We start from the raw sequence: 25,962 nt of genomic DNA, 5'->3' as shown, positions 1-25,962 counted from the left end.
AGTGTACACATGCAACAGAAAGAAGTCCCTTCCCCAAAGACTCTGCGTTACCCAAACAGAGAGAAAAGACTGCAGATAGATGTGATGAAGAAATGAGTGATAGAAACGTAAAATACCAGTGGAACAACTTATGTTTTGCCTTATGAACGGCAGTAACAGTACATCTGCTGCTTCACGACTACTAAATGTTTTGAAGACAACACATTAAATTGTATAAAATTGCTGGGAGGTCAAACTGATCATGCTGATTCCTTTTCATCTTCTGAATCTATGATTCTAATTGCTCCTTATTTTGGATGTTGTGTAGTAACAAACCCAGATAATCCATTTCAACACCCTCTGTGCAATCTTCAAGCAATGTGGGGGAAAAAAAAATAGGAGTAAAACTCTGTCTCTCTAAAAATCAATGGTAAAGTATCCACTGACTTCAGCAGCGCCAGGATTTTTCTCTTGGAATTTAATGGGAAGTGAAAAACATTTTTGGAGAAAAATATGTAACTGCTCAGTTTAAAAGACTCAATAATATGTCCTGCTATTCCACGTCTGTGGGCACTGAGAGAATTGTTAGAATGCAATTGGCTTTTGAAATGAATTGTTTGCTTTCAGGTTACTGGACACACTCTGTATTTCTATGTCTTTATATATATATAAAAAAAGCGTGGAATTATTGGGCAGAGGAACATTTTTGCTAGTTCACCTGCCTACAATCTTTTCTGTAGTCTACTGTTCTTTTCTGTGTCAATAGGGTTTCTCCCAGACTTGTACTTCTAGCTTGTCAATGAGGGAACATTACTGTCTCAAAAAAAAACCCCCAAAACCTCAAACAAAAATGCAAATTGATAAACTGATGAGAACAATTAGCATTTCTAATTACATAAAGCAGATTACATATATCAGTTGATATATCACACTGAAGATGAAACAAGAAGTCTCAAGGTAACGATGGATTTTCTCATTAACTTGTTGGATGCAGATTAATCAGTTTTCTACCTTTACAGTCAGCCATAGGTTATGGGGATGCAGGTCTCTTTATTCTCTCTTGCGTTTTCCTAAAGCCAGTTCTTCCTTCACAATTAGTTGTGTTAATTACCCAGAAAAGATTAGGCATAGTTGCCAAAATAACATATTGCTAATAAAAGAGGAAGACGTTTTCTCATTACTGAGTAGTATGAATTGATGTGAGCGGTGTCTAGGAAAGGTTTTCATCACAAAAGTGCTAGGTAGCCAGGCTAGAGTTTGTACAGTCGAAGTGTTGTCACCTGCACTCATAGGAAGAAACTAGAATTGGGACAGCCACCCTGCAGAGTGAAATGGGGCAAGTGGGCCAGCCTTCAGCTGTCGCTTCAGTACGGTATCCGCGGAGGCGAAGGGCAGGTTATCCCGTGCAGGGCGCACCCAGGGAATGAGTGCACTTGCTCATTTCTGGAGGGACTGGAGGCAACAGTGTATTCCCGAGTCAGCTTTGAGAGGGCTTGGCACCCGCAGCTGGTTCATGGGGATAACAGGATAGTGGAAGAGGAGGAGGAGGATGTTGACAAAATACCCACTAAAAGTAAAATATCTGCAGGGTGCTTTGGAGCAAAAAGGGTATTGATGCGTCGAATTTAATAATTAGTTAGTGACCTTTCAGAGTGACTTTGAAAAACATAAGGAAAAAAATAATAGTCCAGCTTTCTTTTTTTTTTTTCTTTCACAAGACCAAATTAGGAAATGAATCTGTTCAGTGAGTAGCATCATTTTGGACCTGGATAAAGGATCCTAGGTTCCCTGTTTTCCATATTTTTGCTGGAAAATTAAATAAGTGCTTCCAAGTCTGCTGTTTCAACAACGATGTTGCTAAACACAAAAAAAAGGGAAAGAACCTAATCAAATATAATATGGCTGGTATTAAAACTCCCTCTTGCTCTGCAATTCTGTAACTGCTTTTGCCATTCTTTCAGTCTAGTTACCCCTGAATGACTGGAAGGCAGTAAAACTGCATGTACAGAACATCGCCAAATGCTGCACAAAATAACAAAAAGCAAAAGCCAAGTATTGGCCATAGAGTCAGAAGTGGTAAAAGTAAATAGAAGAGAATCTGTTTTGTTGGGTTTTTTTGTTTTATTCCAACAAAATTTTTTAAAACAAAAAGTTGGTAACAAAACCCCTCACACCTGTATCTGGAAAGCTCTTCCCTCTTTGCACTTTTCATACCTTTTGTAGACTATAGGAAGCTCCTCCTTATCCATCAAAATGCAGATTAACCGGTATATTATGCTGGCGTATTTCACCTGGCTACTGAAGGAGGCTGGGCATTGACCTCCTCCTCCAGGGGACGATTGTTTTATCTTGGAGAGAGAGTATTATTTTATAGTAATTCTCCTATGTTGGACAATGCTGTAAGTTTTTGGCCACAACATGCTATGTATCATGGCAATAACAATTTTTGGTCTTCTTTCAGATAGTGAATGTTCTGAGATGGTATATTTCTGTTTCAGACATAATGCCAGTTCTAGAGGTATGCTTCTTTTCAGGTCTGGGGAACCTCCCTGGGACTGGCGATACTTCTAAAACTGATCTGAACTTCTAAAATGAATTCACAACATCACACAAAATACAGCCTTTTCTCATTGCATGGTTGATTGTGTTGGCAAACAGAAAATGTACGGTTTCAATGTTTATTTTCATAGACCTGTTTTAAAGCTTCAGCATTGCGGATGTTAATATAAAAAAGAAATGTTTTTATTGCTCCCAAACATGTGCCCCATGAAGGAACAAAGTGGCTCTAAGTTCTTGTAGCTACTTTTTGGTTTTTGGTTGTTGGTTGGGTTGTTTGTTTGTTTGTTTTAGTTTGGGCTGCAGTAAACTGCATTTTGCTGCTATGCGATCAGCCAAGGATCATATAAATCTCATTACTGAGCTTGACCGAAGGGTTGGGTTAGCAGAATGGTTCTGGCATTGATACCTTCTGCAACGGAAAACCTGAGATCGGTTATTTTTCCCCAGCACTTTTGAACACTGTTTAGACCAAACGTAGGCGTTTTTTCTGCTGTTCTTGCAATAGGTATGAAGTATTTTACTACACAGTCTTTGCATTATTTCCCTATTGCGGCTGCACCACGCTTCGTTTGGCTCACGACTGTTTCAGTGGCTTAGGGAGAGCTGAACGCACGATAAATTTGGCTGAGGGTAGGAGCCCAAGCCCAACCACGTGCAGCAGCGCCCACCCACCAAAGCGCCGTGCTTCGCCGCTTCGGGCGGCGGAGGGATGGGGCTCGTTCGGGTGCCGGCAGGAGCGGGGCTGGGGCCGGCCCTGGGGCCGCCTCGCTCCCGCCGGGGCCGGCCCGGGGCGCTGCCGGCAGCGGCGCGGTCTCGCCGGCTGCCGCTCTCTCCCTGGCTCCGCGGCCGCCGGGCTTCGGGAGCCCCTCCGGCGCGGCAGAGCGGGGCTGCCCATCCGCTGCGCGGGGCCGGCCCTGCCGGCAGGGTTTGGGGGAGGCTGGCTGTCACACCCGGCACGGAGCAGCTGCGTGTCCCCGCCGCCGGGGATGCCCCTCTCTGCCCGTACCGCGGAGCCACCTCTCCCCTCCCCTGCCGAGGGTGAGCCCCCGCCGGGCACCAGCCCCCGGCAGCCGCGCTGCCCGCCGCCTCCGCGGCCGCGCCCGGCAGCCCCGCCCCGCTCCGCCCCGCCCCGCGCCCCGCTGCCCGGGGATTGGGGCTGCCTGGCGCCAGGCGGGGCTTGGGTCGTCTGCTTATTTATTTATTTGTTTCCCTCCTCTTTTTGTTATTTTTCGCGACACCTCCCGGCTTAAATCTCTATCTCTGTAAATAGCAACCGCGGCACGCGTAGGATGGGCCGGGGCCGGAGGAGGCGGGCGGGCGGGCGGGCCGGGGCCGGCGCCCCGGTGCGGTCTCAAGCCGAGCAGCATCCGCTGGGGCCGCAGGTCCCCGCCGGCCGCGGCCGCTGCGCCCGCCGGCCCCGAGAGCAGTGAGCACATCTGTGGCGATGACCTTCCGCAGGGAGCCGCGCTCGCCCCCTCCCTCTCTTGCAGAAAGTCAAACAAGTCAAGGAGGAAATTGAGAACTTAAAAAAAAAAAAAGAGCGAGAGCGCAACAACAAACCCCCTGCCTCCGTGTCTGGATGATTTCCGGGCTGATCAGCATCACCTAAAGGAAAACTTTGGTGACGCCCGGGGAGCGGACGTGCTGTTCCACCGGGATGCGGGCACCGGCTCTGTGAAGCGCGGGCAGGCGGGTCCCCGCCCGCGGAGGCGGGGGTGCGCGCCGCGGAGCCCCGCAGCCCCTGCCCAGCGCGCCTGACCCTGCCGGCTCGGGGCTCTTCTGGGCTAAGGGGGCTGCTTGCCTGCCTCGGGCAGCTGAGGCTCGGGACTGAGATTTTAACCAGAATTGTTTCCTATTTATTTGTTGAGAGGAGAGGGTTTTTTCTTCCACAGCATCATCTGTTTTGAAGAAAGGAGGGAGGAAAGGGGAGGGTTAAAGCTAAAGAAGTAAGTCCTCTCTCCGAAGGAAATGCCTTTTGCGCTCTCCAGATGACCTTTTCTGAAAATGCAGCCTCTCCAGTTGACCGATTTTTATTTTGACTACAAAGTGTGTGAAACTGAGCCCTAACTTCTCCACAAACCCTAGGATGTGCACTTCTGGGATTAGCAATATGGGGCATCTGTTGTCACCTCTCCTCTTGAGCCTGGCAGCAGTTTTTTCCAAAGGTAAGGCTCAATCTGTTCTGTCTGTTTCACTGCATCTTGTTTCTTGTTTATTTTGCATACGCAGCCTCTCTCCCCTCTCTTTGCAATGCCTCGAATGTTGATACCCACAATTCATGACTGAAGGACTTGGGGGGAGTCATGTGCTAGTCTAAAACAAAGATAATGTGATGGGAAATCCTGAGTGGCAGGATTTTTTCTTGGTCGACTGTGACAGTCTACCCATTTACTGAAGCATTTGTTACCTGCCTATTATACTTTTGATCATGTAGTAGATGCTGGTGATGAGCTGAGCTGGTATCCAGCCAGCTTTGCATTGTGAAGGGTTTCTTATCTGGAAATTTGAAATCTTCAGGGGTACAAGCTATTGGAGTTAGCTGCCCCACTGTTATCTTCTATGTAATTTTTCAAAATAAAATCTTGCATCTCAGACTGGCTGGCAATGCTTTAGTGGACCAGAGAAATTTGTGCTTGCTGAAATGTTTAAGAGCTGTGATGAGAGCCTGAACCAGGTGTCTGATAGTCTGTATGCTGAATAGAGTTTGAATGTCCTGACAGCATGACTTGAGACGACTCAGTGATATCTTCTTGTTGCCCTCAACTGTGTTTACAGTAAGAATCAGAAAACCAGCATATAGGTAATCCATACTTTTTTGTGTGCATTTAAATCCTCCTTTGAACTTAAAGTTTCATTGATGGCCTCAGCCAAAAGGTGAATGCATTTTTGCAGTACTTAATTTAGATGATTCTGAGGATTCCTGTCGAACATAAATTAGGAGAAATGCACATTTCTACTGAGAAGACATTGTACATCAACAGCTATATTTTGGCAGGAAAACAAAATTAAAGTTCACACGTGGTTAGTCTTCAGAGAGGAATAATAGCATATGCATTTAATCTATGATTTTGCAAACATACTGATGAAGAGTTCTGCTTACAAACATCACTATTTAAAAAAGGAGTTAGTTATTCTTAACACCTCTTTATGCTTCCAGATATCAGCACTTTTCTTTTTTCTTAAGTGAGTTATTTTTACTAATTACTTTGTATCCAGAACTGAACTTACTGACAGAAGGCAAAATATACAGCTACATACTTCTGTGGTGGTTTCCTGTATCAAATTCACTTCTCCTCCTTTTTCCTTAGAACGGGTTAAGAAAGAAAGGAACAAAATTATATGTCCCGTCAAATGTTACCTAAATGCAGTGCCTGCATAAGTACAGTTTTAAAGTTGCAATTGGAAATGCATTAGCAGCAGGGATTGGAAGTCTGAGTCTTTTCAAAAGATTGCTTCATTCACATTGCACGCCAGTAGCTTTTGATTTCCCAGCTAGGTTGTAAATTATGTATTTTATTATAAGCAATATCAGTACTTTGGATAGGCTAACAATGCAGTAGGAATATTAACTTTTCCATCTCCTATTTTTTGGTGTGTTTCAGTTTGCAGCCTTAACACTGTATTAACATAGTGTTTGACTGAGATTGCAGCTTATTCCAAGATTGGAGTAAAAGTGGCATGTCAGTCCCACAGAGTACAGTGTTTGTTTTATTGCCAGCTCAGCAATTATAACATTCATATATTATTTTATTCTTAAATGTTACTTGCATCTCCTTTGAAAGATAAGCATAGGCAGAAAATTGCACTTGGAAAGGAGGTCTCTTAGGTGGAAAAAAAATGCTATAAAAACTGACGAGTGAGATTTTTCTATGTATTATGATTGTGAAGTCTCATTAAATCTGATATGTCTTGAAACCAGATGCACAAGATCCCATTAGAATTACTGGTATTCTCTGTGCTATTTATTTTGCACTTCAGATATCCAGTATACCACTGCGTGATTGCTGGGAGTCTGCTGTTTAGTAATACAGATATCTATCTTTAATGTAATTGTCTATTTCCATACTTGGTCACAGACTCCATCTGTACTACTATGCCTTAGTACACTCTGAAAAGACCAGAGTGTTCCAGAGATTTGCAGTATAAACTTGACAATGTAAAAGCTTGATTCCCCTCCCGCCCCGTAAGAAGATGAAAACCAAAAAAATAATCAGACTTGATTACTACTACAGGGCATGTTTCTTTGATGCCTTTCTGTTGCTAATAGAAAAACTCTCTCATTTATGACATGATGACAAAGTTTTCCTAAAGAGATAAAAGAATCTTTTAACATGCAACAGCAATCAGCTGTCTATTGTATATAGGTCTGTTGCTGATTACTCAGAACCATGGCAACGCACCTTTTTACTGCACAGTTTCCAAATCTTTTGGGTAATAATGTTGAAGACTTGAGAATACTATTGCGGTTTTGCTTTGCTTTTATCTTGTAAATGCAGAAAACAGCTCCAACCTGAGAAATGAAATGTTGTTTTCAATAATGAGCTTCATGTTCTTATCAGAACAATTTGTCACTGATGATATTATCCATGTGTTTTAATATATTGTCAGTCTCTCTCTGTGTGTGTGTACATAGAGAGAGAGAGAGAGAGAGACAAAGGACAGAGATTATAAGGCTATGTAACTGTAGTTGTGGGGGCAGTTGCATTTCACAGCTTTGTCTTCAACTAGGAGTTTTCTTGAGTCAGTCTTAGGGAGGCAATGCTTACCCTCAGTCAGTTGGGCATTTTGCTATTTGGTATCAACTATGAAATCTTCAATTAAAAAATAACCAAGTGCAGTTGACGTTAATGAAAACACAGACTAATACAACAGGCACAATAATGTGGGCGTTTTGATCCCTTGTTTAAGGGGAAACCCTCTCATTAGCTTCATTGGAGTAGAATAAAAACTTCAATACCTTACTTGAACACCAGGTTCCATGCTTGGCTTAAGTCTATAATGAACTGGACATCTCCTGTAAGAGGCTAAACAATTTTAGGATGTATGTTGTGAGACTTAAGATTGAGGAGCTTTTTACATAATGAATGTTTGTTGTCAGATAAAAAACCTGATTTAATTAATTTCAAATTTTCGTTCTAAGTTGGCAGTAACAAAACAAGTGAATATTTTAGTGACACTTTCTGCCTGCGTTCTGCTCAGCATTCTACGTTCTTCTCTGTCATCCTGTGCTGAAATCTTCCTTCAGGTTGCTTTCTAATGAGATCTCAGGCCACATAGCTGCTGTTTTGATTTTCTTTTTCTCTCAGTTTTTATAAATGTGGACGCTTGGCAACTGCATTAGGCAGGATTACCCTGTATACCCTTAAGAGTGTTCCCCATAGACTAGAGATGTGGGTAGTACATTTGCAGTGATGCCAATCTCCTATTATAGGAAGTGTGGGGGAGGGAAATCTCTCGGAAACGAAACCCCCAAACATTTAGTTTTGGTTACATTATAGGAGAGAAGTATCTGGATATTTGGATTTAAATTGCCTCTGTTTCCTTTGGAATTACCCATGTCACAGTATTCTTTGAACCCTCTTGATTTCCATTGAATCTTATACTGCAGATTTTTTTTGTCTCGTTATGGACAAACTCTATTTTTGGCTTTCTCTTGCAATTACTGATTCCGTTGATGACACTTAGTATCAGAATATGTCATTCTGTCCACCAATACTTCACCGATGATTTCAGTGGATTGTGAATTGTAGTTGTATAGAAAGCCACTTTCCTTCCCTTTGATCTCACCTGTGCATCCACTGGCTTCAGTGGGGGTAGTGATCTACAAAGAGCTACACAGCTGAGCTTGTTAGTTGTGTTCCATCTTCCACAAGGCTGTGGACCATTTCTGAAGATCTTTATGTGCGATCTTCCACTGACATTGAAGCAGACTATGGACTTAATATAAGTAGACGCATGGAAAATGAAAAGCTGGGGAGTGCAACAACCTGTGTTTCAGCACTGCTTGCTTTGGAGTTCATTACTCTGGAACGCTGGCAGTATATTATTAATGAAAATAGTGCTGTATATGGATTAAAATTGAAGATTATTTTATTTGATTTAAGATATGTATTCTTTCTTTCCCCTCCTTGGTGGTGACTAAAGAGGAGTTCAGGATTGATAGATTTTGCTCGTGATGATGAGGGACACATTCTTTTTCTCAAAGCAACAGTGCTGATATAGCTTGTGGACAGACTCGTCATAGGCATCTGTTGCTCTAGCTGTGCAATTGATTTGTGTAGAAAATTTACTGCATGCTGATTTCAGATGACCACTGCTTAGATGAGCATGAAGTACAGGTGTGGTCAGTAGGAGTTTTTCTTGTAAGCTTTGCCTGTGTGCAGAAACCCAAAAAGTTTTCTTAAAAACCCAAAAGATAAAGGAAGTCTTTCTAGCTTAAGGTTCAAGCTGTTCCCATAAAACCAAGGTTTTTGTACTTTGTCCCAGCTGCATTGAACTTACAGTCATTTGAGACATTATACAAGGGAAGGGGAAACTAAGTTGCACTTTTTTTGCTCTTATTCTGTTTCTTGCCCCAGTGTACTTCTGGGAGAAGCCCTGTTCTGATTTCTTTTCTTTCAGTAAAAATAATAAGTTCAGACTAAACTAAAAAATTCTACAGCTAGACCCATGTTTTATTTGTTAGCTGCAATACTGGCTTAATGTGATTTGGTTTTTAATATTTCCCTGTAATGTTCTCATTTTTTACTTCTGTCTTTTCTTTTATTAGTTCCATAGGACTGGTGGGCTCTGTGACACCAACCAATGTTTTAAGTATTAATAAAAGCAGCTTTATTCAATAAAGATCAGTTTTATTTAATAAAAGAGAGAATCAAAAGATAATCCGATTCTTCATGCTGCATTCGCATTAAATCAGCCTCCTGAGGTTGTTGTGGATGCCAAGTCTAGTGGCAGTCTATTACAGGTCCTGGGATACATAAACATGACTCCAGACAGATTGATTGCAGAGAAGCTGAAGAGGCAGCTGAGATTCATCGCAGGTTTGGCTTATATAGTGTTACATTAAATTATTTGATTTTCACTAGTCTTTGTAATATTGCCTGCTGCATTATTAATGGTAGTTCAAAATGAAGTGGATTTTAAATAGTTCAGAGACATTTAGATAACACTAATTACTATGAGCAGATTTAAAGTACATATTTGAGGATGTTAGGCTACTTCACCCTCCTCCACGGGGGGAAAATTAACTATAGAATGAGGATTGTCTTCTTCATGTCCTTGATTTCTTCTTTTATTGAATAGACTTAATTCCAGTGTAAGGTGTTAGTCTGGTGGCCCCACAGAGCTAATGGATTGAAAGTTGTCATCCTCCAAAGAGGCACAGCCTATGTAATATCTATGCAAGCTTCCACTTTCTACTTCAGTAGTGTGACTTAAACTCGATCTAGAGGATGATATAACTTCCAGTTCTACGATATAGGATATTATAACCATCTATTGATTCACAATGGGTGTGATCCAGAGCCCATTACAGTCAGTATATGGGGTTTTATTGCCTTTAGTAGGCTTTAATTCAGAGTGTAGACAGAGTTTTCTGGAGTGGTATTTTTCAGCCTGTGGCCCACACACCAGTGGTGATTCATAGAACATCTGAGCAGTGTTGTGAAACCAGTGCCAGAAACCTTATGCATGCAAGCTAGGAAAAAACAAGGGGAGGAAATAGAAGTAACAAGGACGCTTTCAGAGTACATCCCAATTTGTGTGTGGTTGTAAACAAAGACCTTTGTGACAATACTGTGTAAGATGGTCTGGATTTCTTTCAAAAAGTTAGATGTCTCTTGTCCTTAAAAGGGTTGAGAAAAAACACGGTAGTGAGACTAACTGTAGTAATTTAAAGTATTTCTCTGAACTGTTTGGTATTGCCTCAGTACTTCAGACAGAATCACTGTTGGTGTGAGTGTTTCTAATCCACTGCAGCATAGGTTCACTTAAATCAACATTGAGTAGTGGTTCAGTGAAGCAACGTAGGAGTAGTCTGCCAGTCACTTAACAGCATCTGCACTCTAGGGTCAATTAACTTCCTAAAAGGCTTCCGCTGTAATCACAGGGGATGTTTGTTTGTTCTTACACCCTCAGTCTTGGTTTTTTTAATTAAGGTTTCCAGAAAGGTTTCTGGAGGGAGTTTTCTGTGTTGCAGACGATTGTATCCCTGAAAGTTGCTCAGCAAAATGCACACATTTTTTCTTTCTTGTACAGACCATGTAGAAATGGTTGGTAGTGGATGCATCTACGCTGATGCCACGTTTCCCCAAATTTACAAAACAAAAGGCTCCTTCCCTCCTCCTGTAGTCACTTCACCTTCTCACAGGCCCATCTAGCTCTGTTTTTAAAGTTAGTTTGAATTTATTTGGTTTGTTTAGTTATTTGGGGTTTTATTTGTAAATAAAGACTTTTGTCACAATGCTGTGGAAGATGATTTGGATGAGGTGCTCCAGAAATTTGCTATCAGAATGGTTAGTAACCATTTTCCAGCCTTAATTTATTCAATACCATTTTATACCCATTTGCTTTTCTGCTAATGGTGTCTTTTAAACTTAATAGCTCTTCTTCTCCTTGGTGGAATGCAATGGGCCTCATTAGTTTGCAGTTTTGCAGCTAGAGCAAGCAAAATAAAACCACATGCAAAAATGACCATGTAGACTGTAAAACATGAGAAGGGGGAAGAATATTGAATAACATAGATCCTATAAAGAGAGCAAAATAAATGACTTAGCTAGTTATGTAGAAAAAAGTAGCAGGGGTAATAATAATGAGCGCACCAAGCAGAAGTGTGGAAAGATATCAACACACTCTTTATTCTTGGTGTATACAACTTTACAGGATAGACTAAGGAGCAACAGAAGAAGTGTCCTCTCCAGCTGAACCAGGATGCTCTACAGCATGCCTTTTGATCTATTTTCTTTCAAGGTAGGCCGACTGTTGAGCAGGCAGCCTGCAGACCTCTTGCTGAGGAACAAGGCAGACGTCCAGATATTCACACAGAAGAAGCTGCACGTCTTGCATGCTAAAAAAAAAAAATCCTCCGAGTCAGAGAGTTTAGTCTCATCTAATGCTAAATGATCTCAGAACATTGAATTTTGTTGGCCCTCAACATCACTTCCTTGCTTTTTATTTATATTTTTAAAAGTGTACATTTTATGTCTTCAGTATACATTATGTAAATTCATTGTACAAGAGAAGGAATCCAAAGTTGGCAGAGATAACTAGCCAATAGTGTCTCTGAATATTAATCCAATCCATAGTATGAGAAAGGAAACAATACCACTTAGTCTTCAATCCACTCACTCGTCAAAGATCTTGTGTTAACATGTAATTGTATCTTCCATTTTCTACTGAGCCGTGGTGACTCATTCCATTTGTCTTCAAGAAAAGAAAATAGTGGTGATTTGCACGTGCCTACAGTTGAAATATCTGTATTTATCTGAGTTTTGCATCTCTGTCTTAATGTAATCAGTCTTGCTTGGTTGATTTTAATTTGGTAGTACACATTGGGTGGTTAGTTTTCTTGTCTATGCATGGCAAACTCCGACATTTGACTTCCTACATTGCTTTTAGCAAAATAGGGTATATTGTCAGGTTTTCCTGCTATGAAGGAGGTCTTGATGTTGTTTCAATGGATTGTGTTTTGAGCTACTGTTGAATGAACTATTCAGCTCTGACAGAACTTCCCAGTGTAATAGATGTGTAAAACCACCATGTATCAGCAGTTACCCTCCTGTCATCTTTAGCACATTTTCAGAAATAAAAACGGGATCTAGTTTGCTCAGGTTCACAAGCCTGTACCTCTTGAAGGATATCATTATGTGGTCAACAGTATGGGACTTGGGGCAGAATTGAGCAATCCTGGTTCTGCCCAGCAGAGGAAGGAGGTGCATACACACTCTGTAAGCTTATTACCACACTCTGTTACTCTGTAAGCAGCATACAATGAATACTTATAGAGTTTTCACTAATCTGTCCCATGTACACTAATTTTCACCATCTCTCTTTTGTTTAGGATCTATTTAACTCAGAGCATAGGATCTGTTTAACTCAGAGTTAGCTGCTTTGTTAGGTGTTAAGCTCACCTACAGAATTAGGCTCGTATGAAAACACTAGAAGAACTTGTCCTACCTTCTGTAGAAGAGAATGGAAAAGGACCATATGCAAAAGGAGTGTCTCATAATCTATTGGTGTGCTAGTGCACATCCGATAGATGACTAACTGAAATTTGTCATCTTCTAGACTGTAGTGGCAAGGCCGCTATTTCCAGATGTCTCTAATGAGTTGCTTTGTACCCATTCTTAGAAATCCTGCTGAAATTCCAACTGCTCAGCAATCCTGTAAATCAGGGTGTGAGAAGATGAGGATCCAAAATTTAGTGGACACTTCTCAAATCTGATTTTAGTCTTTCCGAGTTGTGATATCCCGCTTAATGACAAAGAGTAGTTCCACCTTCAGTGAAGGTGGAATATATTGCTTTTTAAAGCTTGATATGATGCTTTCCATAGATCTTCCCTTGTTTGCTCAGGGTTTATCAGTTAAGGTTCTCTTATTCCATACCTTTTTCCATATTGTTGGGCAAACAATTGTAAGGCTATCATGACTTTAGCTGTGCTCTGCTCTCTCCTTTGTGGTTGACTGTGTCCCCTGCAGCAGTTGTCTGATAAGAGATGATTTCTTGCATACTGAACACTTGTGCACAGTAGGATTCTGTTATATACTTCTGACTCTTTGACACCATCTGCCCAGTAAAGTGGTTTTAATGGGTTTCCACTGAGCCAGCCTGTACTACAGCCCTGACAGCATGCTCTGTGTTTTTAAAAATAAACAAAATCTCTTCAGACAAGCTATTCATGAACATTGGCTTCTCCAGCAAAATTTGAGGATTACATAGTTTGATATATTGAGGAGGCAGAAATATCTCTATTTGATGGACTTTAAAATAGGAAAATGACTGATAGCTTGGAATGGTCTTCTAATAGTACTAGTTTATTTTTTTAAATGATCTTATAAAGCATATTTCCTGTCCCATTTTTTAGTCGGGTATTATTATCCTTTTACAGAAATGCAATCATTTTACCTTGTTGGAGTTCTCTTCTTTATGAAAGCTGGGAATGTAGTGGTTCACGGTGGTGATTTAGGAGTCAGTGTACCCACTGGCTTTCTGTAACCTTTGGAAAATCACTTCAGTTCTCTGCTTTCTCTTTTCCTTTTAAACTGTCTTGTCTACTCAGAATACAAGTTGTTCAGAGCAGGACCTGTTTTACTTGCTGTTTATATAGCATCTGCCCCTCTTCTCAGGTGAGAATGGACATTTTACCACATGAAAATAATTAATTAGTAGTGGCTGAGTTAGAAATTGGAATGCAGCATTCCGATTGTCCTGATCGCTGGACAACATGAACAACTCAGAGGCCTGCAAGAATCCAAAAGAAGAGTAGGGCAAGGGAAAAAAAAAAAGATATCATGAAAGCATCTGTGTGATTAAAAAATTCTAAGAGCTTAAGTAGATCCCATTGCATGATGTTACAATTAATAAGCTATCTAAACCTTTTCAAACAGCAACATGATAAAGGGAATGTAAAAAGCTTCTTATAAAAAGATGTCATAAAGATGTTTTTATATTTCTTTCTGTTATAATCCATGTTACTAAACTACTAAAGAAAAGATTTTGAATATCTGTATTAATAATGCAAGAAACCACTTACAATGAAAAAATGTTTTTTTGGCAGATAGTACAGATCTTAGAAATATTTCATTCCTTCTCTGCCCCTTCAAGTCTTTGGGGTTTATTTTAAGCTCTTTATGTTAGTAAGTTGCAAACATAGTGGGTCGTGGTGGTGATGAGATGGACTGGTGAAAGAAACTGTTGGCTAGTCTCTTCTGTTATTGAGGGGACATGAAAATTGAAACAGTCAAAATAAATGGATTCTTCTGAACTTCCGAGCTGGCTTGATAAGAACACACAGAGAATCAGACACAATCCTATTCTTTAGTCTTTAAGTTCTTTTTTCTAAATTACATGGAGTTTGACCTCCAGCCAAGATGAAGGTTTTAATCTGAAGCAGGGGTTTCTTTTGTCTTCTCTATGCCCTATACAGTATTAGTCCTGGTTTGTAGATCTGTGTGGGGAGCCAGTACAAGATATTTGAACCTCTCTTTCTAGCTGACCATTTACTCGAGAATAACTGTTGCTGAGGTCCCCAAGAAAAACAATCTTCTGTGCTACTGTGGCATTTTGGGTGAATAGACCATAAGGCTAGGGCAGCTTTTCAGTATATTCTGAGATGTGCAATACCTTCACATAAAAGAACCATTCACAACAGTCATTAGCTTTAGAACCTTTTGTGCAATAAAGACATTTAGCATTTTTAACCTGTGGAATATGCACATGATGGTACCATTTGTGAGAAAATTGGCAAGATCCCTTCTTTGCAGCTGAAGAAACAGACGGTTCCATCATCGTTTAATAAATGGTCAACAGCAGAGCTGTGTATATGAAGTTTTCAAACTGTGTGAATCTTTGCTGTTTGCAGGTTTTCTTACATTTTCTGGCTAATTTGGTTGAAAGCTTGTGGACCGTCTTATCAATACTGCATCCAAGTTCAGGTTCCTTTTATCTTCTCATGTTTTCATCCTTGTAGATTTCTTTGCACTTGCTGTCTTTTGAAATCAAACAGCTCCTCGAGATCTAGAATCCAGACTGAATTTAATGGATCCAATTTCAGATTAGAAAAAATATAAAGGAAATATCACTATGAATTCCCTTGAGAATGAAAATGGTATTTCCCAAATGCATCCAGCAGACTGATATTTTGAGTGGTATCTCAGTGCTCCTTTCTCTTTGCTTTTGTTAATGCTTCATTTGTGTAATGGATGAAATGCAAACTAAGGCAAATACCTAGGATCTGTGATCCTTACGCAGTTGTTTGCTGCTGCTGTTACCTTTTTTTTCCCTTTGTCCTATCATAACTTTGGATGTTGCTGTTTCTGCTGCAGTAGTTTAAAATACATATATCAGCATCGGCCGTGTCTTTTCTTGCCTTTTTATTTAGACTCTTTATCTGAGTAGCAATAGATCAGAGTAATGGTACAATAATCACTGTTGAAGCATTTATTTGTTTGTTTTCTTTCTATTTCTATGCAATCATATGCTCCTTTCATCCTTTCGTCTATTCCTATCAGAATTATGCATGCAGTTTGGATCAGACCCTGAAAAAAGAGAAATGCTTGTAAGTGGAGAATACTATATATAGCAGACCTTTGTTACAGTATTTATAGTCTTGATGTTTAGAATGTCTTCATATGCATTATAGGTTCTCACCAAATAATCAAATTGCATCAATAATAATAATAAAAAGGATGGTTCTTGAAGAGATTCTTTTCAACTGTTCTCTTTTCAGCAGCTTCAGAAAAGAGCGATGAATTTGGCAGCGTATTTGCAGTGCTAACAAATCTGGGCTTTGGCAGTCTAAATCAGGAACAGTGAATTCAAAACTGAAGATCCCTCACAGAGATGTCCTGATAGTAACTACCTTTAGGTGCAGGGGGGAGCATTCACAGACCTCGGTTGATTTTAGCTGTTGCAGTAGGTCATAGGGTAATCTCTCAGTTAATTAGCTCTGTCAAACCTTAAGTCTTTATGGCCTACAACTTCTATCTGGAAGGTTGCTGGGAGACAGTGAAGATCAAGGGATGAAGAAAAATTCCCCCCAGAATGCAAAGAGAGCATTGCAGGATGTTATTTGGTGTAACAGGACCTTTCTAGTGTTTCAGTTCATACTGTGGAGTGCTAAAGCCCGTCATTTTTTTTTCTAATAAGTACATTTTCATTTGTGTTTTCAACCTGAGAATAGTAGCCATCCTAGTCTTTGTATTTGTGGTGACACCGCACCATTCCCTCAGCCTCTCGGGTATGGTCTTTGACTTGTTGCAGATGTCTGCTGCCAGTTTGAACAATTTGTCAGAAAAACTGTACATTCTCACACTTGTTTTATCTTCTTCTGACAGACAGGTACTACCAAATCTCATCCGGAGCCTACAGAATTATGGTAGCAGTTTCAGTTATATTTTATGCTTCTTTGACATCTGTCTTAGGAATAGCTGATCTATTGTATTTGTCCTGGTCTAAGTCCGACTGGTCCTTTGCAAATGCTGCTTTCCAGTACCTCTTCATTTTCTTCTCCAATGACTGAATAAATGTTTCTCTCAGACACTCAGTAAGTGAATTCCTCCATAGTTCTTGCACTTTCTCTTTCCTCCTTAATCATAGGTCAGTGCTATTACTGTTTTCCTTCCAGTTGCAAGGCCAAGTCTTGTTTTTAGCACTGAGATAAACAGAAGGAATCATGGAGAAAAACAGACTATATAATCTTAGATTTTGAGATGACATTGAACTTGTAGTACTGACCTGTAGGAGTTATCAGAAAATAATTGGAAATCTAGGCTGGGAGCCCAGAAAATTAAGATTGAGGGCAAGCAAGAAGAAATTTATGAAAGTTGGAAGACGAAGAAATAAAAATCAAACTCTGTGTTCTGTGCTACTACTCTGCAGGGTAAGAACTGATAGTGAAGAAGGGGATTGTGAAGAGCACATAATAAAGAAAATAAGAATATCTGCTTCTTGTGCTCTGTGGCCTGCTTCAGACAGATAGTATGTGCACAGACAATGTCCATCACCAGAATGGTCCCAGGAGGTCTGATGTCCTCAGATTCCCTCACACATGCCTATACCATAGCCCAGGGGCAAGTTACACATATATTTGACCTTATCCTGTAAAACTGGTATCCTACCAAACTGCAAAATTACTCTCACATTAGATAAAGCAGTTTGAACTAAGAGGACACAATCTCTTCTACACAAAATGGCCGGGGGCAGAGCTGTTTTTCTGAGGTGGTTCCCAAAATCACTGTAAGTGCTTCTTGCAGATATATTCTGGCTAAAGACCTTAGCTGATACAGGGGAATGGGAGTCGGGCATCTACCATGCAGTCTAATACTGAAAAACTGGAAAAGAAGCTTTGCTCTGTTCAGCAAAACAAGTGAAACACTCTGGAATTTTTAAATTAGTGGAACATCCTTGGTGGGGGACAACTGAAATTTTAACTTTAGTTTCAGACTAAAAAAAATATTGAACTACCGTAATTTTTCATGGAATAAATAAATCTTAATTTTGCCTATGATGGATTCGAGTCACAAATATGCAAGATAGGTTTTTGCTTGTTTTCATAATAATCTCATGTGAAATCGTTTGTACTTTAATTCACCCACCTGAAAGGAAAGCTAAGGTAGCTGATGCTCAGTTACTTCTTTATATTCAGTGGTTAAAAACAACTCCTTTTGTTTTTGCAGTAAAATATTTTCTGATTCATGTGAGCTGCTGCTTAATTCTCACCTCTCTTTCCAGTAGTAAAGGGTCTTTCTCAGCATTCTTTCCTTTGCATAATGGGAGCTCTCACACTTTGCAAATGCCCTCGGTGTCCTTCCTTGACCTGCTGGCAAAAGGTGATACTGAAAAGTTTTTTGTTTCTTTCTCAATTGAAGGAGATTGCACAGCTCTCGCAATAGAACTTGCCTTCTGCCCTGGACAAGTAGTCATCAAATGTGCTGGTAACAGAGAAATGATGCATTACGTGGTACTACAGATACCATGCAACTTAAGAGAAAGAAATAATGAAATGACATAGTATTTTATATTGCAATGAAAACTGTGTTAAGTGCTGTGAAAACACAGCAAGGAACAAGAAGTCTTTGGAGTCAAGGTCTAGCTTTACAGGAGAAATGTGCAGAATTTTTATAATTTGGCTGTGGGAAGCGGTTATGACAGACCTTTCCTGGAAATTAAAAAAAACGTATTTTGCAGGTATAGTGCTAGCACAGTAGTTGAACAGCGGTGCTTTCCTATATTTTGGGTGTTGAATTTTGTTCACTTAAATCTACACTGTAAGCTGTAAGCAGTCAGAAGAAAATTTGTAATCATTCTTTACTAGGCTGAATCTGATCTGAAAATGAGCATGGATGGTGTGGCTCCTCAGTAGGCTAAGTCAGGCTCAGCTGGGGCTGCTGCAGTCTCTCTTTCTTGTATGGCATTGGCATTTATGCAGTTGAGTAATGAACCATGCAGAGGGCTGACTGATCCAGCTGAAAACTAATCTTTTTTTCTCATTTACATAGGTTAGGGGTTTTTTTTGCAGACGCCAAATACTGCAGTTGCGTATTGAGGTGGTTCAGCTCCCTGATCTGATGGAAAACTAACCCACCAAAAAGAAAAGCTTTCCAACAGATATGGGACTGTGAATAATCTCACCCTGAGACCACGTGCTCAGCAGATCTGAGACGAAGAAGGGCTGAGGAGTGTGTGCCTCAGTAGCCTGTAATTACTCTTTCTTTGTGTAATATCAAACTATACCTCCAGTAATCTGTTCCTAGGCCTTTTCATTCTCATTCCCTTGTAGAAAAAAAAACATGATTATAGAAATCAGATGTTGTTCAAGCTTATGGAATAGCATGGAAACCAGTCAAAATGGAGAAGAGTTTGACAGTGACCACTTGATATATTTATAATTGCCATTTTCAGCTGATAACTTTACTAGAGTAGCACCCCATTCCATCTACAAAACAGCAACACTTTTAAAATAAAAGTATAATAGTAATATGTAATGATGACCAAGGTAATGCCATGCAAGTTAGACAAAGATATGATAATTTTATATAACAAATACTATCAGTCTCAGTTCTCCCTCAGTAAATTCCTTTTCATGGCTTGGTTGAAGTTTTTGAAGGGGAGGGAAAGCATCCCACTATTGTTGATAATGTGGTGATGACTAAAATTTATACTTTTGGATTCGGCTATAATACTGCAACCTGAAGGGGACACTACTTACCTGTATGCTGAATATTTTGATGAGCGAGTTGAAAGATTTTTTGGAAACTTCTTTATATTCTTAATCCAGCCAAACTAATTCTGAGTAGCTGAATTCTGTAGCAGTGATGATAGAGGCTGCAGTATGGTGATGAAGGTGTAAGACACAGGAGTTTCCAGGAAGAAATTTGGATTTTATTTCCTTGCCCCAGTCGCGTAGCTGCGGTCATTTTCAGCCATCGCCAATGGCTGCTATTGCAGCCGTTTCCAAAAAGCTGAGCATCCCCCTTTCATAATCATGGATCTGGGCCAGCCTAGCATTTTCTCCTTGGCTTTCCGTTCTGTACTAAGCATTACAGACTACTATTGTATGAGATCTCTCACATCTGCCTATCACCCAGGCAGTTCCCAGTTCTTAGTCACTTGTTTTTTTTCTTTCCTTATGAAATAGTGCTGTGACTAAATTGGTAAGTCTTAATGGCTCATCATATCTTGCCTGGGCTTCCTGTTTCCGACCCCCGTTTTCTCTTCCACCGCCAGAATGTACATACTAGTAGACAAATGCCATCTGGGAATTGTAAATCTGTCACAAGTACCCCTGTTATTAGTTTGTGTGTATCAAGATGCAAGGACTGTTATAAATGCTTACTAATCTGCATCAGAGTTACGTTTTTTTTAAAATTATGTCCATCTTGATTCTTAAGGCATCTAGCTTTTAGGTCAAAGTCTGTAAGCTCACAGGAGTGTTTATTTTATTACAGTGGAATGGTTAGACCAGCATGGGGGCAAATGGCTGTTTGAGTCATGGACCAGTTCCTAATTATACCTGTGTGCTTCCTTAATGGAATTCAAATAAATGATTTTGTTGTGTGAAAGAAGGGGCATTATACTTATTTCTAAATTCTTTTTAAGATGTCAGCATGTAGCCCTGAGGATGTGAAAGCAAGGTAGATGTTGTCAGCCTCCCTGGCTGCTCTGAATTAGTCTGAACCCATTGGAAATGAAAGGTTCAGAGAGCACAGATGGAATAGATTGAAGTAGCAGCTTTGAGTGAATTGAAAGGGCAAGTTTACTGGCTAATCGTGATCTCTATGGCAGAAAGATATCTAATAGATTGAAATTGTCAGACATTGTGAAGTCCTCGAAAGAACTGCTTAAGGCTTTTTGCTTTCCAATTCTGGCTTATGGTAGCCACCTTCTTTTTAATTAAAATCTCTTTTGCTTTCACATAATGAAAATAAAATGTGGAAGCATATAACATTTAATGAATATGTGAGGCATGAACTGTTCTTATCTTGGTTGATTTTTGCTTTCTTTTAAGATAACAAAATTGCATGAATACATCTGTTTAGAGATTATATTTCTTCATTCTGTAGATGAAGGCTAGATTTTTAGAAGTGTTTGGTTTTAAATTTAAGCACCAAAATGAGTGGAGAGATTTTCAGTCAGTCTCAACATTGCTGTGGGCTTTCTTGAAAGTCCATCCAGAAATGTCACAGAGGGAAGTGGTGAATGCTGAATGCTTGTGAACCCTCCCACACCGACTGAGGGAGCAGAGCACTAGAAAATCTAGGCCTTGACTCTTGAAAACTTTAGTACAGCTCCCAGCTCAGTGGACAGCATCTTGGCTGGAGTTTGAGGATGCTGGTGTGGTATGAAGAACTATTCATATTACAACAAAAGTTGATGAAGAGGTTTTTTTAAATTTTGGCTTTAATTTGCTTCATTTAGAGAAGGGAGTGATCTCATACTTAACAGGCAATTCTATTTAAGCAGTTCTTTGACTTAAAGCTAAGAAAGAAGTGCAGCCTCTGTTTTGTTATTCTGTATTTGCTTCTTCAGGCTGATCTTTAAGAAATGCAGTGAGCTGTTAAGATATATAAGCCACCTTCTGATACAAATTTTAAATGCCTGAAAATAGGAGACAAAAACAGGCAGTACAGTAGGATGCCATGATATGAAAAACCCAGAATAATTCAAAATTATACTATTGGTTTCATTGTAAATAGCAGCATACTTTTGTTTTTAATTCAGAATTTCTGTTCCACTGTATATATTCAATTTCACTGTGTTATCTTCTGCTGGCAGGATTTCTTTGTCTTGCAACTGAAAGTCACTATCAGATCAGTCACTAGCACCTTAAAGTCCACAATTTGCTCCAAACTCCCAATGTCCAAAATATAAAACTTAAGATTGCTTTAAAACTATCTTGAACTAGTTTTACAGTTATCACATTTTTTCACATTTTTAGATGTTAGAGCCAAATCTGAGTTTTGCTGGAAGACTTGAATTGATGACAGACCTTTTCTACACCAGTCAGTGTTCTTTCTATGAAGCTCTTTCACTTCTCCAGTCCCTCACCCAAACATTTCCTCTAAACCTAACAGGTTTATATACATAATACATAATATATAATATATATAATAATATATATACACTATATAATAATATATATATATACACAATCTTAAAATGTATGATGACACTCTGAAGGTTTTGGGGGCTTTCCTGATGCCTTCCGATGACTTTCTGGAGACAGGTGCTATTTTCATGTTTTCTTATACAGAGTGCAATATGTGAGATAGAATCCTAGCTCTACAAATTCAGTCATTGACTTCAGTATGACCAAGACTTCTTCCTCCCATTATTCTTGAAAAATGAGTTGAAGTGGATAGAAATAAAGCCAAATATGTGCATTGTCCATTATATGATTTTGAAATGTCATATGAATGAAGTTCCACACTCGTGCTCTGCTTTGGTTAAGTGACAAGTCCAGTTCTTCTGCTAGAATTCACCAAGAAGAAAAATTGCATTAAAAAAAAAAAGTGCTGCTTTAAAGACAGATTCAGTCACCCTTAGTCTTACTTTGCAAAGTCTTATTCAACAGGAGCCCCCACAAAATATACAGGACAACAGAAACTGATTTTTCGTAATTGAAAGAGAAATTATGGTAGGATAATGGCTAACATGGGTTGGTAAGTCTTGTGTTATTTACATACAAAAAGTACCCAAATTTTAGGTAAGTGCTTGGAATAGATACAATACCTGAAGACTTGTTTAGCTTTTGCACAGCAGCTGATAGTCTCCAGCATCTATACCTTCTCTAATTTGTTAGCTCAGTCCTGTCATAAGCCACAACACAGTGCATTGTTGATGCTGCAAGCTCTGTCCTGTTTTGGAAAAGGTGGAGCAATGCGTTAACAGCATGAATTCAATAAAGAATGGACGGGCGAGTGCATTAGCCATTAGTTTGTCAACTTCATGAAGCACAGTGCTTTCTCAAGTCTGTGAGGAGCCTAATGAGCTATGATCAGGGACTGTGAGCCAGCCTCCCTAGCATCATCTACAAAACGGCACTTATCAACAGGGTGCAAGCAGCCAAAGTGAATGTGTAGAGGTTTGTCCATCAGACTGGATATTTGTCAAGCTCCCCATGCTGTCTGTCTGAAGGAATGGCTCTATACCACCACCAGCCAGGGCCATTATTGTAACGCTCAGATGTTTGTATGAATACTAATAAAAATCCCTCTACTCACAGCAGTAAATTGTTAGTCTGAAAGGTATGTCCATGAACAGTCCATGAACATGAAAGGTATGTCCATGAACAGTTAAATTTCAAGGCCTCAGCTTATATCTCTTTTCCTATATTACAAGTTCATGTTACCCCTGTTACCTGCAGGAATTTGCTTCCAGTAATATTCCTTTTGCCTGTATACTGACTCTTGTGGAGAGCTATGGATTCCTTCATATCCTGTACCCCTCAGCTTGGGACCACACTTGATGTTTCTAAGATATGAAAAAAAAGTTGAAATGAAAACCAGAATACATTTATATCCCTTTGAAGTTCTTAAAGCAAGAGAAATACCAGGTGTTGTATTGAGTGTCTTAACCTTAAATGGAAGAAAATACTTCCTAATAGTGATATCGATGCGAATATGAAAAAAAACCTAGGAAATGTGGTGGAAGTCCTGTCTGCAGTGGGAGTTTAGTACCAGAAGGATAAGATTGGATTAGAGGATTGGAAATTTCCGGGGGGGGGGGCGGGAAGCCGCATCTATCCCAAATCAGCCCTCCCTTTTCCTGGTTTCTATGAGGCAACATGAAGGGACTGAACATCAGCAAGTCCCGATGTCCTTTCCAAGCAGAATCACATTGATTGGATTGTTCTTAAGACTTTCATTGATCATAGAATTGATCTGCGTTCTCCTTTCCCCAGGATTACACAAACGACTGCTATCTTGCATGATAGGTTTTTATCATTCCCAAATAAAGCTTTCATGCTTCTTGTATGCACAGTACAGTCCATATCTGCTTCCTAAAATTAAGTTCTTGTTACAGAGCTGGTTAATATCACAATATCCACTTTCTTATTAGGATATCCGCTTTCCACATGTTGATGCTCCCAGAAGTAGGGATGTGCTCAGTTTTCTTCATTTCACTTCATATGTGAACTTTTCACTACATATGTGAACACTTGCTTGTGGTTGGCTACAATAGATTAGAGCATGGAGCTACGTTCCTAGGGTCTGATGCCCTCTTCCACATCCTCATAGTGCTCATCTATTCTAAATGTTTTCTTTTTTCGGTAACATATGAGATAGATCTTGGCATAAAGGAGAACATTTAAAGAAATCAGAAATTAAGTGTTTTAATAAAGAGTAGGCGAGACACTGGAATACTATTAGATTTTGGTTATTATTAATTCAAGGGGGGAAAAAAGGAGTGTAAAATTAACACAACCTCGGCTGAAGTTTGTGGCTTTGAAGAAAATGGGGCCTCAGAGGAGTAGCAGGACTCAGGCTTGATTAAACTGGGATTTCAGAAATTCTCTGTGCTGAATGAAATAAAAAGGCCTTCAATCTAATTAGATAGTATTGTGGAGGGGTAGGAGGAAGAGAGGTATTTCTGACCCGTTGGCTTTTTATATAACCTTTAATCCATGGGATGTGTTTGTAAACATTTTGGTAGATTTATTTTTTTTCTCAAGGGAATTTGGTCTTGAATTCTAACCTTTTGATAACTTTGCTTAGGAAAATTTGAGGAGAAAACCATCTAATAGTCCTATTAAAATACAGACTTCCTGGAGGCCTGTTCTGTAATTTTTCCTGATGAAAGTTCATATTTTAGTCATATACCTTGTTTGTATTTTGATGAGGAAAAGATATTCAGGAGGAAATGCAGCTGTCGATTTTTCTCAAGAGATTTCCTTTGTGCTGCCTACTCTGTTTTATGTTAGAAGATGCTCACAAAGAGACTAGCATACTAGCCAGCTGAAGCCAGTAGGAGTCACCCCTTTTATACACTAAAGACATATTTTTTTGTTACTGTGGTGCAAAAAGGAAACATACCTTTTACCGGAATTACTTTTGGGTTATAATGTAAAAGAGAGGAGATTTAAGTCCAAAAATTTATAATTCAATGGAATGGTGCCTTATTCTTACATGATGTTTTTGATCAGGTGATTTCAAACCACTTAACAAAGGAATTTTACAGCATGTTTTGTCCAGAAGAAGGGAGAGATCTGGGACTAGAGTACAGATTTTCTAGAATCCTACTCCCTTTTCTCTCTGTTGGGTTAAACTGCTTTCCTGCAGTTTTGATTTCTGGAATATGCATCTGGTTTAAGGACTAGTAATTCTTATATACTTTAGAGGAGCTAATTGGTACTTGTTCTGCAGTTGTCTATTATGGCATGAGTAATAAGAAGATGTAGAGAGATGTTTAGAATCAAATTTGCTTTTCATTTTGTGTCTACGTCACCTTAATTTAAGGGTTAATAGGGGAATCTGAGAGACCTAACATAGTGCCTGCTTAAATATATTATAGGCACAATTTTAGAAATGACAGGTATATTTTTGGAAAATCTCTACTAAACTGTGAATTTCTTCAAGGAGAAAAGCTAACAGAAAAGCATTGTAATTATGTGTTTTGAAATGGAATTAATCCTTGACCCTTTGGAGAAGAGAAGATGCTATTTCCGCTTAGAGAGTGGTATAGATTAATTTGGATGGTTTAATAGAGTCACTTCAGACTTTCCATCTTTTTATTTACAGTAATTTATCAGGCTTCAAAATTCACACTGAACTTCATGATAAACAGGCTTAGGCCAGAGAAATATTTTTCCCAGGTGCATGGTTTAGGAGCTGACCCACTCACATTGCAGAAGAATTTCCAGTGCTGGTGTCCTTTGGCATTTTGGTGTAAATCTATGTTCATGTAATTCCTGAAAGACTGAGAAGCCGAATATGTGTTTTTGCTGTCAAATCTCAATTTGTTTGGACAGCCTGGCAATCAGTGGAAATATCAACTAAGGTGCTGTGCACATTGTAGTTAAAGCCTCCAGGGAAAGCTTTCTTTATTTGAACATTGTTTATGCAAGCAAGTTCCTTGTGGCATAATATGTCTCAAGATTAAACAAGTGTGAGTGAGATATGTGTTTCCTTTTTCACAGTCTTTTATTTCTAATATTCTTAAATTAGGAGAATTTCAGATCTGCAACCTACTACAAAGTTCAAAATAGA

The 25,962-nt window shown here is 39.5% G+C and overlaps 1 protein-coding gene across 2 annotated transcripts in view; it reads left to right on the top strand.

The window, feature by feature from the left end:
- The window catches only part of TMEM132D (transmembrane protein 132D), a 279,666-nt gene that overhangs the window by 10,514 nt on the left and 243,190 nt on the right, over window positions 1-25,962 (top strand). Inside the window, exon 1 of one of the 2 annotated variants that reach the window (XM_009473096.2) lies at window positions 3,947-4,703. The exons of the other annotated variant lie outside the window; for it this stretch is intronic. Within the exon in view, the coding sequence (XP_009471371.1) occupies window positions 4,625-4,703 (79 nt within the window). The 5' untranslated portion in view covers window positions 3,947-4,624. Of the gene's footprint in view, window positions 1-3,946; window positions 4,704-25,962 lie in introns of those variants that run through there. 2 annotated transcript variants of the gene reach the window in all.

This window comes from Nipponia nippon, unplaced genomic scaffold (assembly GCF_047370975.1).
Source record: "Nipponia nippon isolate SJK-2023a ecotype South Korea unplaced genomic scaffold, ASM4737097v1 scaffold_18, whole genome shotgun sequence".
Lineage (NCBI taxonomy): Eukaryota > Metazoa > Chordata > Aves > Pelecaniformes > Threskiornithidae > Nipponia > Nipponia nippon.
Note: the sequence above shows the minus strand (reverse complement) of the source record. Positions and strands in the feature narration are given on the sequence as shown.